This window comes from Branchiostoma belcheri, unplaced genomic scaffold (genome assembly GCF_001625305.1).
Source record: "Branchiostoma belcheri isolate BF01 breed outbred unplaced genomic scaffold, Haploidv18h27 scaffold25, whole genome shotgun sequence".
NCBI classification, from domain to species: domain Eukaryota; kingdom Metazoa; phylum Chordata; class Leptocardii; order Amphioxiformes; family Branchiostomatidae; genus Branchiostoma; species Branchiostoma belcheri.
Window position 1 is genome coordinate 980172 of NW_017803854.1, and position 14602 is coordinate 994773.

Sequence of the window (14602 nt, forward strand, 5' to 3'; positions counted from 1 at the left end):
TACTGAACTCTTTTTGTATTACAATGTAAGCAGCATGTTGATTGTTCCTGAAATGTCGATGGATTATGTATATTACCTACATATTTCAGTTTCATCCAAATCGGTTTGGATTAAATTTTGTATTTTTGTTCATGTATTGTCATGATGTTGATAGATTTCTGTTCATAGATTTCAACCTATGGAAAGTTGTACATATATGATGAACTCTTGCTATGTAATGTAATGTACTACAATTGCCATAAATGACTTACAAAACAATCTGTGGTCTATCATTGGTTGTTCTGTGTAGATTACATAATTACTAGGCCACGGCACTACAGAATTGTTTCAATCGCATATTTGTAACACTGAAAACCTCCCATTCCCTCCCTGCATAATAGTTTCATGATTCACAGTATCAATAGCTGTACTGCATGGGTACTGTACACCTATTATAAATTCTAGCCTGGAAAACTCTACATTACTGTTTTGCCACTGTGTGTGTGGAGAGGGGTGTGTTTTTCAAGGTCACTTGATATGTCGGTCGTTGACCAGCCACCTGGACTCTTCATAGAAAGCTTGAGACAGTTGAAGGGTTTCAGAACAATGTATTTATCTATTTTCCTCGGTTCAGTTGGCAACCGTGCGTGCCGTCCAACATGCTAGCGAATAAATTATTGGCCAATTGTACTTCAACTATCTTGGTGCTTGCGATCGCATGTGATTGGACAAAGACTCGTTTCGCGCAAAAAAGGGTTGAGGGAATCCCCGAACGGATCCCGTTTCGGAGGCTTCGTGTAATGTCAATCATCTTCTAATTACAACTGTACGTCATTGGTCGAAAGTTTGCCCTACGGCGAGTCGGCGGGAAACAACCAAAAATGGTACATAATGCTTTCTCTGCTTAGCACTCGGTAGTTGAGAAAGAGTATGGGAGCTAAACACACAACACTACCAGTGGACTAACTGTGTGGCCCAAGGGCTACGAAACGGAGATGAGCTCCGTCATATGCGACCATGCTAATGGTTTACAGACTGTGTATGTGGATGGGGGCGCGTTTTCCAAGGTCACTTGACATGTCAAGTGACCTTGAAAAACGCGCCCCCCTCCCCCAATATTGTCGGTCATTGACCGACCACCTAAACTCATCAGGAAACAGTTTGAAACAGCTGACAGGTTTCAGAACAAGTTTGACTGATCACCAATAACTTAATTTCCCCCACAATATGACAAATAGAAAAATATGATGTTATGTTATTAGAGTCTATTATATGTTGCTGTCCGTGAATGTTGAGTAAAGAAATCTTTTGATGTTTCAATCATTCTATTTTCCTCGGTTCAGTTGGCAACCCTGCGTGCCGTCCAACATGCTAGCGACTAATTGGCCAATTAATGCTCCAATCATCTTGATGCTTGCCATCGCATGTGATTGGACGAAGACTCAGCCGTACGGCGTTTCGCGCAAAAAAAAAAAAGTTTGAGGGAATCCCCGAACGGATCCCTTTTCGGAGGCTTCATACAGTGTCAATCATCTTCTAATTACAACTGTACGTGATTGGTCGAAAGTTTGCCCTACGGTGAGTCGGCGGGAAACACCAAAAATGGTACATACTGCTTTCTCTGCTTAGCACTCGGCAGTTGAGAAAGAGTACGGGAGTTAAACACTCAACACTACCAGTGGACTGTGTGGCCCAAGGGCTACGAAACGGAGATGAGCGCCGCCATATGCGACCATGCTAATGGTTGCGGGAGGGCTTTACATACTGTGGATGTGGATGGGGGGGGGGGCGTTTTCCAAGGTCGGTCACCGACATGTCAAGTGACCTTGGAAAACGCGCCCCCCTCCCCCAATTGTCAGTTATTGACCGACCACCTAAACTCATCAGGAAACAGTTTGAAACAGTTGAAAGGTTTCAGAACAAGCTTGACAGATCACCAATAACATAACGTTATATTTCCCTACAAGATGACAAATTTATTGTGGGTCGCGGAAACATTCTTACATCTGCCCGGCCATAACTTGTACCAGCTTGACCTGAAAAGGACGAACAGAAAATATGGCGGCCATTTTCTCGATCTTTAAGGTTCATTCTAAAGCAATACCGCCCTTAGTACATTGATTGTAAAAGGCATAGCGTTCAAACGACTAGAAAAACATGATGTTATGTTATTAGAATCTATTGTAAGAGTAAGATTCTTTATTGACACAACAAAAAAGTACAGTGACTTTTGTATGATCAAAGATCTAACAAACTAAATACGTGTGGATAACGCCATCTTACGTACAGAGTATATGTATGCTGTCTCTGAGATCGAAACATTCTTTAATATATGTTGCTGTTGAGACTTGAGTAAAGAAATCTTTTGATGTTTCAATCAACCTACTAGTATTTTCCTCGGTTCAGTTGGCAACCCTGCGTGCCGTCCAACATGCTAGCGAATAATTGGCCAATTATACTTAAATTATCTGGGACTTTGCGACCGCATGTGATTGGATAAAGACTAGGCCCTACGGCGTTTCGCTGAAAAACATGGGTTGAGGGAATCCCCGACTAGAACCCTTGGCGGAGGCTTCATGCAGTGTCAATCATCTAATTATCAGTGTAGCTGCACGTGATTGGTCGAAACTTTGCCCTACGGCGATCAGTATAACTGCGCGTGATTGGTCGAAAGTTTGCCCTACGGCGATCACTGCAACGGTGTCTGATTGGTCGAAAGTTTGCCCTACGGCGAGTCGGCGGGAAACCACCAATCAGATCGCTTGGCTGTGCATGACGTCACAAATCACGAGTCACCGGCAATGGTGGATGTGTTGGGGCATGAAAAACCGGTTTTTAAATTGGTTTGCATGTCCCAACACGCTAAACCTTTTCTTATTGAACCAAATAGTTAGAACACAATACAATACGACATGTAGGCACAAACAGTCCCTTTTAAACCATAACAAGGTCCCAAGGGCTAACTCCGACATGTCCGATGCAATTTGGTGTTTAGAGTCTGGTTCTGGTCTTCGTAGATAGATAACTTTGAATGAACTTTGTTATCTAGTCAGTCTCTAAGATGATACTAACCAACAATACACCGTTCTTCACATGCGGTCATGACAGAAATATTCGCTTATGCCTTTTCGGAATGTTATTGGAACATGACCAAACCCCCGGGGTTACTGATGTTGTTTTCAAGCTTAAAAATTTCTAAAGACACTCAATTTGGTCCAGCTAGTCTCGATTCATCGCAAAGGCCATGCAAAATATGAAGAAAAAAAATCTTGGTCGTCCTTTAGTGCAATTTGAGTAGACATAATTAAAGACATGACCGCCAGAACACGACCGACAAGACGTATGCAAATTTGAGTTTGGAGGTGACGTTGGTTTCATTTCTTCGAGCTTTTAAAATTTCCCAGAGAAAACTCAATTTGATCTAGTTAATCTCGATTCATCGCAAAGGTCATGCAAAATATTTGAAAAATATTGGTCGTCGTTTAGTGCAATTAGAGGAGACAAAAGGACAAGGCCACCACACTCGGCCGAGTTTGGAGGTGACGTAATGCTATAATTATCGGATTTGCTCGATGAAGCAAATAAAACTTCATTGTGAGAGGGAATAAATGACAGATCGGCGGCCCTGCCAGTCATAGCGCCATTCTGCCAGCTCCGAGTGCGCTGCCCTCCGTCGCAGAGAGGAAAACATCGGAACGTAGTTCGTGGTTCAAGTTGACCGACCGCGAAGACTGAGGGTGTACCTGTTTGCGATCATCTTGTCCGGCGAAAGTGGTCCGAAGATAACCGAGAATCCTCGACGGTAAGTTTTGTTTTTAATATTTTGATTTCAGTTTTTGTACGTCGGTGAATGTTAAACACCCAGGATATAAGATAGGCTAACTTGAACAGTTAATCAAGCACCTGGATATTATTTTGGAAACAGATAGACGTCGACGTTTGATATATGTTGCTTAGGGCTGTTTTTTTGTCTGGGCTGTAAGTTGGTAGGCGATAGGGAAAGCTGCCGATCAATGACGCAGTATTCAGGTGACCGTGTAACGTTCGTGAAAATGTTTTGTCCGTTAAAAACCTACCTTATTGAATGGTAACAACTCCGTAAGGGCACAGTAACATTCAGCTTAAGATTGCCGTACGATCGCAAACGAGGGCATTCTTGTAGTCGTGTACGTGGTGTACAAGATTCATCTGTCTTGTATTTTACAAAAGTTTGTTCTCATACTTTAGCATGTTTTGTTTACATGTATGTATGCAGGGAACATTTAAAACCGCCCTTGTGGGATCATGCTGGTTTAATAAAATGAATAAAAAGGCTGTCGTAGACCTTGCTACCCTGGGAGCCAGATTTGTATCGGGTCGTTAGCCGTTTTCCTTCGGCAGCCAAGAGCCCTTCGCCCAAAATTACCGCTGGGGGGAGTTGAGCCCAGGGGAGTCTGGCCTGTCCTATCCCCGTAGGACTCTTGGCTGCCGAAGGAAACGGCTAACGGCCCGATACTAGTCTACCCTGGCTCCCAGGGTAAGGCCTTGTTGGCGGATGGTTTGTCACAACCTGCTTTGTCCATGTTGTTCGCTGCTTTGCAACCTGCAAAATCGGCTTGAGCCCAAAAATCTTACGATGGCCTATGAGAGAATGAGACGGTGCGCGCGTAGCCTCTACCAGGCACCGCGGATCGCGTAGCCTCTACCACGGAGCCTGTGGGTCGCAACTTGGAGCTTCTATGGCCCTGGATCTTCCCTGGTATACTATCCCTTTATTTCGGCCAATTTCTACTATTTTTCCAGCGATCCGCGGTGCCTGGTAGAGGCTAGTGCGCGCGGTAACCACCACCTGCCACTGAAAACTTGTGTCTGTCCTTGAAAATTTGTCCGTTAAAAACAATTGCGCACCGAGTCAACCACAACTAATTGCCCACAAAGGTGCATGAAGAACTTGTGCCTATTTTTGAAATATGGCTCGTTCCAAACATCCGGATCCGCTAGTATGTTTTTCTTTACGGCGGGAAAATGTCGAATACTTCTACCCTCCGTCTCAATGCACTACCGCTAAAACTCTGCCCTTGCCCCGTAACAGAAATCTGCTTTGAGGCTATGGTTCCTGCACATGTACCTGGGTCAAGACAGGCGCCAGTAAGAGCTCTTACGCCAAAACCTGACTGCGATCAGACTCAGTAACGAATGTCTGCGTAGCGGCTATGGTTCCCCGCTAATAATGTACAGTCAACCCCGGTAAGGCGACCACCTACCGACCGCTTTTCTCGGTCCCTTGAAATTGTACCATAGACACAAGAGCATCCGACTAACGCGACCGCGATCTACTCGGTTTAGCGACCCACTCATTTACCTGTTCCCTGCCTAAAACGACCGCGACTGACCAGTATGTGGACACGGTGCTTTTTTTAAAACTTTGCGGTGACCCTCACAGTTTTTTTTAAACGCAGTGCATCTGGTTTGCTACTATCTCGAATTCCTACCCCAATGAAAAATCTACCCCCTCCCCGAAAAAGTCTTTCAAGGAAACGGACGCTTCACAAGGAAACGTTTGATGTGTTCACAAGGAAACAAAGACTGGTTAAAATCTTCCATAAATGCCCCATGGCACTTAACGAACATTTACAGGGACCCGTGCAGTTTGATTGATTGGCCAATAATTCATGTCACCCAAAAATTATGAGCCGTCGAAAAACAAAGTCTACTCGACGTATGACGTGCTCACAAGGAAACGAAGACTGGTTAAAATCTTCCATAAATGCCCCATGGCACTTAACGAACATTTACGGGGGCCCGCACAGTTTTTAACGCTGTTTGATGACTGAAACTCGAATTCCTGTCACCCAAAAATTATGTACGGTCGAAATGACTCGACTTGTGGCGTGCTCTCAAGGAAACGAAGACTGGTTAAAATATTTCATGAATACCCCATGGCATGTTCACAAGGAAACGAAGACTGGTTAAAATCTTTCATGAATACCCCATGGCATGTTCACCAGGAAACGAAGACTGGTTAAAATCTTTCATAAATACCCTATGGCATGTTCACAAGGAAACGAAGACTGGTTAAAATCTTTCATGAATACCCCATGGCATGTTCACAAGGAAACGAAGACTGGTTAAAATCTTTCATGAATACCCCATGGCATGTTCACCAGGAAACGAAGACTGGTTAAAATCTTTCATGAATACCCCATGGCATGTTCACAAGGAAACGAAGACTGGTTAAAATCTTCCACATGTCCCATGGAATTTAACGATCATTTACGGAGACCCGCACAGTTTTTAACGTCGTTCGACTGATTGGCCATTAACTTAAATTCCCGTCGCCCAAAGAACAAGAACACGTTATGTACCGCCAAAAAAACAAAATCTTCTCGACGTGTGATGTGTTCACAAGCAAACGAAGACTGCCATGGCTAAAAAATTTCATATCAACTATGACCTTTAACGAAGCGCAGTAACCAAAACCTGCGAAGCGAGACATGTTACGTTAATGCTCAGTGACCTCTGCCACCAATTATGCTGTCTGAGCACTGTGTGTCGTCACATCGGCCCTCAACCACTGTTTTTCTTTCAATGATCTATGGTTTGATGATTGTCGACTGATTTTTAAAGGATATATTACGGTTGCATTTTTATCCACACGATACATAAATTTTTCACTTGATCTTGATAAGTTATGAATCAGAAATTTGGTGTTTTTGAGGCTTTTCTTACCAATTTCAAAATGACCTGGATCAAATAATTGAGGTATTGCAAACGTGTCAAAGTTTTGTATTGGCGTCGTTCAAAGTGATGCAAAGACTCGACGAACGATGCAAAGCCTTAGTCTCTACCAGACTATCTACGCTGGCTATATATAGGAGAATATTTGCCAGGGGAGTTTGGCCGCCTTGTAGGTTTGACTGGTCGCGCAGTTTCGGAGGGAAAGAAACTACATCCCAGCGGCCGGACTCCCTTGGCCAATTTTACTCTCTTTTTTTGCCGAATTCTACGATCCGTATTCCCGTAGAAAGGCCTGGTGGAGGCTATCAAAGCCCTGTTCTTTTTCTATGTAGCTCGTGGACACTGTGCAGCTGTAGCGCGTTATATGCAAATGTATGAGGTCATCCACAGCCTCGGGCGAAGGTTGAGATCATGTACTTTATTTTGGGTAGCTGATGACGTGTGGGTAAAACCCAAGTTGTGTGGCAATTATACTATTTACTTATTTCTTCAAGCAGAAAAGTTCCTTGTGAGAATTTGAATACACGCGCACGCACAGAGAAACACGCGTGCACACACACACATACACACACACACACACACACACACACACACACGCACACACACACACACACACACACACACACACGCACACACACACACATACACACACGTGCATGCACACACACTCACACACACACACACACACACACACATAGAGACACGTGCATACATACACACGTGCATGCACACACACACTCACACACACACACACACACACACACACACACACACACATAGAGACACGTGCATGCATACACATACACACGTGCATGCACACACACACACACACGCACACACACACACACACACACACGCGCGTGCACACACAGACACATACACGCACACACAGACACATGCGCACACAGACACACACAGACGTGCACGCACACACACACACACACACACACACATTCCATATTATATCATAATTACGTAGTACACATAAGATTCCTTGCAGAGCTCTACGGATATCATTTGCCTTTTCTTTGTTTCTAAAGCTGACTTCTTCCTGTCCTACATTAACCACCTGCTCCATGTTGTACAGGTGACGATGCAGACCCATCGGGCAGCCGTCCTGCTGTGGGGACTGGTGGTTATCCAGCTGCTGTGTACGTTTCTCTGTGATTTATTCAGTTGGTAATTTTAAACGTGTTACTGATAAAGTGGGCGTGTACGTGACTGAATTGTCAGATAGCTTTTCAATACAACATACAGTATTATACGAGTATTCAACTCCGAGGCACGTTGCTATCAAATCTACATCTAGTCCACTTTATTTGATAGGAAGGTACAGGCAATGGTATTGTATATATTTGACAAATTCAAGATGTTTTGCAGTGCAAAACTAGCAGACTGGCAAAGGAACAACATATAAGCAATTGCTACTTTCAAATGCAGACGATGAATATACGGTTAAAAACTTTCACACATACCATTACAACGCCCAACCGAAGGGCCAAATACGCATGCATATGATCCGTGCAGGAGATCTAATATGCTACATGTACCACACAGGCCACCAGGCAGCCGCACAGGGGGGCGAAGATCCTGATCATGACAAGAACCTAACCCCAGAGGAAGACCCTGTCCCCTACTCCGGCGCGGCACCAGGCGAGGCGGACCCGCACGGCCAAGCGGTGGACAAAACCGAGGGAACCACACCCGTGGCGTTCGAGAAGGGCGAGGTGGAGACCTTACAGCTCGGCAAACCTGTGGACGGGTATGCTCCGTCAACTGGTGAGGCTCAGCTCTTGACATCCTTTTGAAAAGCAAACAGCCCATGATCACAGCATGAAAGCCGATCTGTCATTATAGAATTAATAAGACCAGAGAAGTAACATTTGCAAAGCAAATGCATAATGTTTACCTTCTGACATGGTCTGCTCTGTTACTCAAACACATTCTGATACATGTACTACTAGTATATGGTGACAGGAGCAGAGCAGACTATGAAATTGCAACATTATGTAACCCAACACAAATAATGTCATTAGTCAGGTCAGAGGTCACTGGAAAAGAAGAGGAAGAAACTGAGCAAAAACAACTTGTTTTCCTTCGGTAAACATAATTAAACGGTTTCCGCCATAACAGGAAAGAGTTTGGACTAAAAATTTTCGATTGATTCCGACACGTGACCGTACGCACTAGCAGGTCATACGTGCCAGATGACCTGTGTCGCCACCCGTCTCTGTTTAAGGTATGTCTGTGACCGTGACCTCTAATGTAGAGCCATATGATTATGATTATCTGCCCCCCTCCCCCCTCTATAACAGGAAACAAAGCCCCTCCTTCAGGACACAAGCTGCTGCTGGTGGCAGATTCAACGGACAGATCCATCACTCGGCTGACTACAGAAGATGATAACTCCTTTCAGTGGGCCCGTTACAACATCGGCAACGGAACAAACAGGCCGATAGCTGTGGAGTACGACCGAGCGGTAGGATATCAATGATTGGTTCAGAATTAAACACTAGATAACATAACGTGCCGCTTTGAAATGCATTGTAGGATTATACATTTTATCTTAAACTGCCTTTTCAATATTACACAGAGTGATTTCATCTATTGGACCACTGTGAACGGAGCGAATAGTGCAGTAGCCCGTACCCCCTACGAGCCTGGACCGGGACAAAGACTTGATGGGCAGATGGCATTAGGTATTCCCGTAGTAGATTACTAGATTGTGGTACTCATGTTTTAATTGTAAGTTGCAAAACTTCACAAACAAATTCGACCTCTATATAGCTCTGAATTCACATCAATTTTGCGTTGTATACTTACTCCTGAGCCCAGCTTTGTAAGCTCCACTTCTCGACATCCATTTGCTCGTCTATTCACGTGGTCATTCGACCTCACTAAACAGATTGTTAGTATGGTCGCAAACCTTCCATGAATGCAGCATGGGGATTCAATTGGTCATGATGAACGTCGATCTGGCTTTGCTCAAGTCAGTCGTCTGATGAGTCGTTCTTGTGCATTCCAGTTCCTGACGGCATCGCAGTGGACGTGATCTCCCGGAACCTGTACTGGACAGACACCGGGATAGACAAGATCATCGTCTCCCGGCTGGACGGCAGCTTCAGGAAGAACCTCATCACCACGGGGCTGGACGAGCCCAGGGCGATCGTAGTGGACCCCAACGCTGGGTAAGTACCACTGATCAGGATGACCATAACACACAGCAACGCACAGTAACGCACAGTAACGCATAGTAACGCACAGTAACGCACAGTAACGCACAGTAACGCACAGTAACGCACAGTAACGCACAGTAACTGTATCTGTATAGCCGGTAGCTGGTGTGTAGCCCCAAAGGGCGGTTATACCGGCTATGCAGTTACAGATAACCGCCATTCGGCGTAGTACACCAGTAACGTACAGTGACGTACAGTAACGTACAGTAGCAAACAGTAACGTACAGTAACGTACAGTATCTGTGTCTTTATCTGTAACGGCCAGCATTTGGTATTTGTGGTAGCGACCATAGTTTGAATTCTGCCCATGGATATCTGTTTAAATCGCGCTCCTAGCCAGCAAGAGATTGTGTCAACACAGGCTACCCATGGATGTAGTCAGAATCTCCCTGTAGTCCCATGTTCGATCTGCAGCAGTAGTAGTAGTCTACAAGCAGCATGGCATCTTACGCGGTGTGGTGACATTTGTTGTAGGTCGAGTTTGAATGTCGTAGAATTTTCAAGCTGCAGGCTGTGACAAAACTAAGCACCGACGAGGATCGAAGACTTTTTCTTGATGTTACCATGACCTAACTCGACACTTTGCAAATTCATAGTTCGATGATGTGTTCAGTGAAGACTCTGACATTTTGCAAGTTTTTGCCAGTTGAAGTCGTTGCCACAATGGTAAAATAACTCTAATTTCGTATAGAAGAGGGTGGTACAGTCTATAATCTTAACATAAACCTTTCCTAACGTAGTTACATGTACTGGACTGACTGGGGAGGATCAGCTAAGATTGAGCGTGCGGCGTTGGACGGCACCCAGAGGTCTGTCATTGTCAACGTAGGAGTAGGCCAATGGCCCAACGGCCTTGCCTTGGACAAAGCAGGTCAGTGTGATGTGTTATCTGCTCATAGTGTTAAAGGCAATCCGATGCAGTTTCAGAGTGGCAACAAATTTTTTTTTTGATTAGGAAATTTGTCTGATATGCTGCCAGTATTTGTCACATTTTTTAAAAAATTTTCGTCATCATTTCATTCTTGAAGCGTTTGGAATAGTCCAAACACTGGCTACACGTTTATTTTTGGTATTTCTAATAAATACTAGTACTAATAAGGTAGAACCAGCCTACGATACGATTTTTAGAATGACGATTGGCTTGTATCTGTGTGATTCTGTGCTACAGCAAACCGGCTGTACTGGTGTAACGGCGCTACTGGTCAGATCTGGACCTCCGGAGTGACCGGCAGCAACCCAGGCCCAACCCAGCTGTTCACACACAACAACGCGCACGTGTTCGGCATGGCTGTGGACGAGACATACCTCTACTGGACAGCATGGAATGTACCAGGCATTCACAGGTACACAGGCAGTCAGTGGATGTTTGTATGTACGTGTATGCAAGACTGAATGCAGCTGCAGGACGTCTTTTCACGACTGCAGATGCAGAATACAGTGGATGATGATGATGATGGTAACATTTGCATCATGTTTAATTAGACACTGACTGCCTCATCATCATCATCATATCATCATCATCATCATCATATCATGATGATGATGATGAGTCAGTCAGTGTCCAATGCAGTTTGCTAGGCTAGACAATGCGAGGGTAAACATGATGCAAATGTTACCTTTCTAGTTCTGATCAGCACCACACAACTTTGTGTCTTTGGTAACAGCTGATAACTTGTTTTTCGGTCCAGGATCGGCAAGAATCTGCAAGGGTACGTCAACCTCAACATTCCACACTTTCAAAAGCTTCACGACATCCACGTCAGGACAACGGCAAACACACCAACTCAACCGAACGGTCAGTACGCTTTGAGATGTAGACTTATAGTGGGAATCACGCGTTGTCTTTATTCTGGACCCCTATAGTTGTGTGAATGCTTTGTATTGCTCTATGCGCTGTATAGGCTTGTAGTAGTAGTAGTAGTAGTAGTAGTAGTAGTAGTAGTAGTAGTAGTAGTAGTAGTAGTAGTAGTTGTAGGAAAGGTTGGAAGTGAATGGGCGGTGATTGGGTTTCAGTTGATTGACAGGACTGTGGCCCGGCATAAGTCTGAAATCTCACGAGATTTCTTGTTTGTTTCTGGGAACAGCCTGCTCGACAGCGAAGATTGGAAATGAGTGGGTAGGCGGGGATAGGTTTCAGTTAATTGGCAGGGTTGTGGCCCGGCAAAAGTCTGAAATATCACGAGATTTCTTGTCTGTCTCTGGGAAGAGACTGCTTGACAACAAGGATTGAAAGAGAGCCGGTGGGTGGGGATTGGGTTTTAGTTGATTGACAGGGTTGTAGCCTGGCAGAAGTCTGACATCTCCGATTTTGTGTTTGAGAACAGCCTGCTCTACAGCGAGGATTGGAAGTGGGTGGGTGTGGATCGAGATTCAGTTGATTGGCAGGGTTGTGGCCCGTCAGAAGTCTAACGATCCCTTGTTTGTCTTTGAGAACAGCCTGCTCGGCGTCTAACGGAAACTGTACTCAGTTGTGTCTCCCCGTCCCCGGCGGAGGGCGGACCTGCGCGTGTCAGGACGGATGGAGCCTTGGGTCGGACGGACGAACCTGTGTTTCCGCTGGTAAAGAGATGTTTATTTATTGATATACACGTATACGCTAACTGGAAGAAACAAAATGACATTATAAGACTTTAAAGAAAAACATAATACAAACGAATTGCGCGCGCGCGCGCGCGCGCGCGTGTGTGTCTCTCTCTCTCTGTGTGTGTGTGTGTGTGTGTGTGTGTGTGTGTGTGTGTGGAGAAACTAGTTTGAGTTGTTCCGGACGGGTTTTCGATTTGATATCATTATTGTTGTCGTTATTGTTCCAGCCTGTCTGCCCAATCCGTGCCAAAACGGCGGCAAGTGCGTCGGTCAGCCACAGAGCAGTTCTTTGACTCTCACAGCGTACACTTGTACCTGTCCGCCTGGCTTCAGTGGACCCCGCTGTGAGACCAATGACGATGACTGCCGTCCTACAAATCCGTGTCAAAATGGTGGCCAGTGTGTCGATGGGATCAACACTTTCACATGTAGGTGCCTGTCTGGCTTCAGTGGAAACCGCTGTGAGACCAACATCAACGACTGCCCTTCTACCAACCCATGTCAGAATGGCGGCCAATGCGTCGACGGCATCAACTCTTACACATGTAGGTGTACCACTGGCTTCAGTGGAGACCGCTGTCAGACCAACATCAACGACTGTCCTTCTCCAAACCCATGTCAAAATGGCGGCCAATGTGTCGATGGGATCAACACTTTCACATGTCGCTGTGCAAATGGCTTCAGTGGATCCAGATGTCAGACCAACATCAACGACTGTCCTTCTCCCAACCCATGTCAGAATGGCGGCCAATGCGTCGATGGGATCAACTCCTACACATGTCGCTGTGCCACAGGCTTCAGTGGAAACCGCTGTGAGACCAATGGCGATAACTGCCCTTCTCCCAACCCATGTCAGAATGGCGGCCAGTGTGTCGATGGGATCAACTCCTACACCTGTAGGTGTCCTGACGGCTTTTGGGGAGCACACTGCGAAATTGCCCCAACGACAGCACAAACTACATGGGCAACAAAAAGTGGTGCGTCCATACCTTGCTTTTGTTTTATTTTACAAGTATAACTATTTGCACGCTGCATGTTAAGAGTTGGTTTTAGACAGTAGTATGACTTGACGTAAGCTTCGTTAGTCCATTTGAAACTTTTTTATCAAGCAAAGTAAAAAGTAAAAGACGCAGTGTTATTAGGCAACCAAATTTCTAATTTCAACCTCACTACTGACAATTAAAGAAGTATACAGTCAATAGCAAGTAACAAAACAGGACAACACGCGGAGGTTCCAAAATAAATGCAAAGATGACATGTAAAAAATAGATCATTATGTGAAATTGCAGTTCTTTAATTAATATATTCATCAAATCTTTATTCAACATCAACATGGCAGACGTGCCGAAGTGCTTCGGGCACGTCTGAATTACATTGACATGTTACAACCATGAATATACAAACATCATTACAATACGTAGATTAAAAACTTTATCAGCATTTAAAAATCATCATTAAGAATACGTAGATTAAAATAGTAACATGCACGCCATTCTGCAGTGTGTGAACCTGGGTGGTTCCACCACGAGGGAACGTGCTACTGCCTCCTCACGAGCCCGTCCACCTACAGCGAGGCCGTGCGCTCCTGCGCTGACCTGGACCTGTACGGGCGTCTGGCCGTAGTGAAGCGGCCCAGCACGCACCAGTTCCTGCTCGACTATGTCGAGGGCGAAGGTGGCGGTTCCCCGTGGATAGGCATCGACGATGGCGCCACAGAGGGCGTTTGGAAGTAAGGAAATTTCAAACTTCAGTTCAAATATGTGGTATGGTTTGTAGTATTGCTGGCCTTGTAGTTAGGGTGGTGGCAACCCCAGAACTGAGAGATGTTTGGTTCAATCGACGATGGCACCGCAGAGGGTGTTTGGAAGTAAGGACCTTTTAAACTTGCAAATCAGATTAAGATATAATGTTATGGTGTAGCTAAAACGGGCTGGAGAAACCAGTCGGAGGGGAGTTAGGCGCCAGATCCTGGCCTGAGCACTTTGGCAGGTAGGTATACCTATGGTGTAGTTGGTGAAATGGTTAGGGTGGCAGCCCCAGAGTCGAGAGGTTCTGCTGGACTATGTCGAGAGTGAAGGTGGCGGTTC

At 45.2% G+C, this 14602-nt stretch overlaps 1 protein-coding gene across 1 annotated transcript in view; it reads left to right on the forward strand.

Moving 5' to 3' along the window:
- Positions 1 to 3372: 3372 nt before the first annotated feature.
- The window catches only part of LOC109471363, a 31617-nt gene continuing 20387 nt past the window's right edge, over positions 3373 to 14602 (forward strand). Inside the window, exons 1-12 of the mRNA XM_019770652.1 lie at positions 3373 to 3781; positions 7784 to 7847; positions 8254 to 8475; positions 9012 to 9175; positions 9290 to 9395; positions 9722 to 9884; positions 10673 to 10803; positions 11101 to 11275; positions 11621 to 11727; positions 12369 to 12491; positions 12743 to 13492; positions 14016 to 14244. Of these exons, the coding sequence (XP_019626211.1) occupies positions 7790 to 7847; positions 8254 to 8475; positions 9012 to 9175; positions 9290 to 9395; positions 9722 to 9884; positions 10673 to 10803; positions 11101 to 11275; positions 11621 to 11727; positions 12369 to 12491; positions 12743 to 13492; positions 14016 to 14244 (2228 nt within the window). The 5' untranslated portion in view covers positions 3373 to 3781; positions 7784 to 7789. The remainder of the gene's footprint in view (positions 3782 to 7783; positions 7848 to 8253; positions 8476 to 9011; positions 9176 to 9289; positions 9396 to 9721; positions 9885 to 10672; positions 10804 to 11100; positions 11276 to 11620; positions 11728 to 12368; positions 12492 to 12742; positions 13493 to 14015; positions 14245 to 14602) is intronic.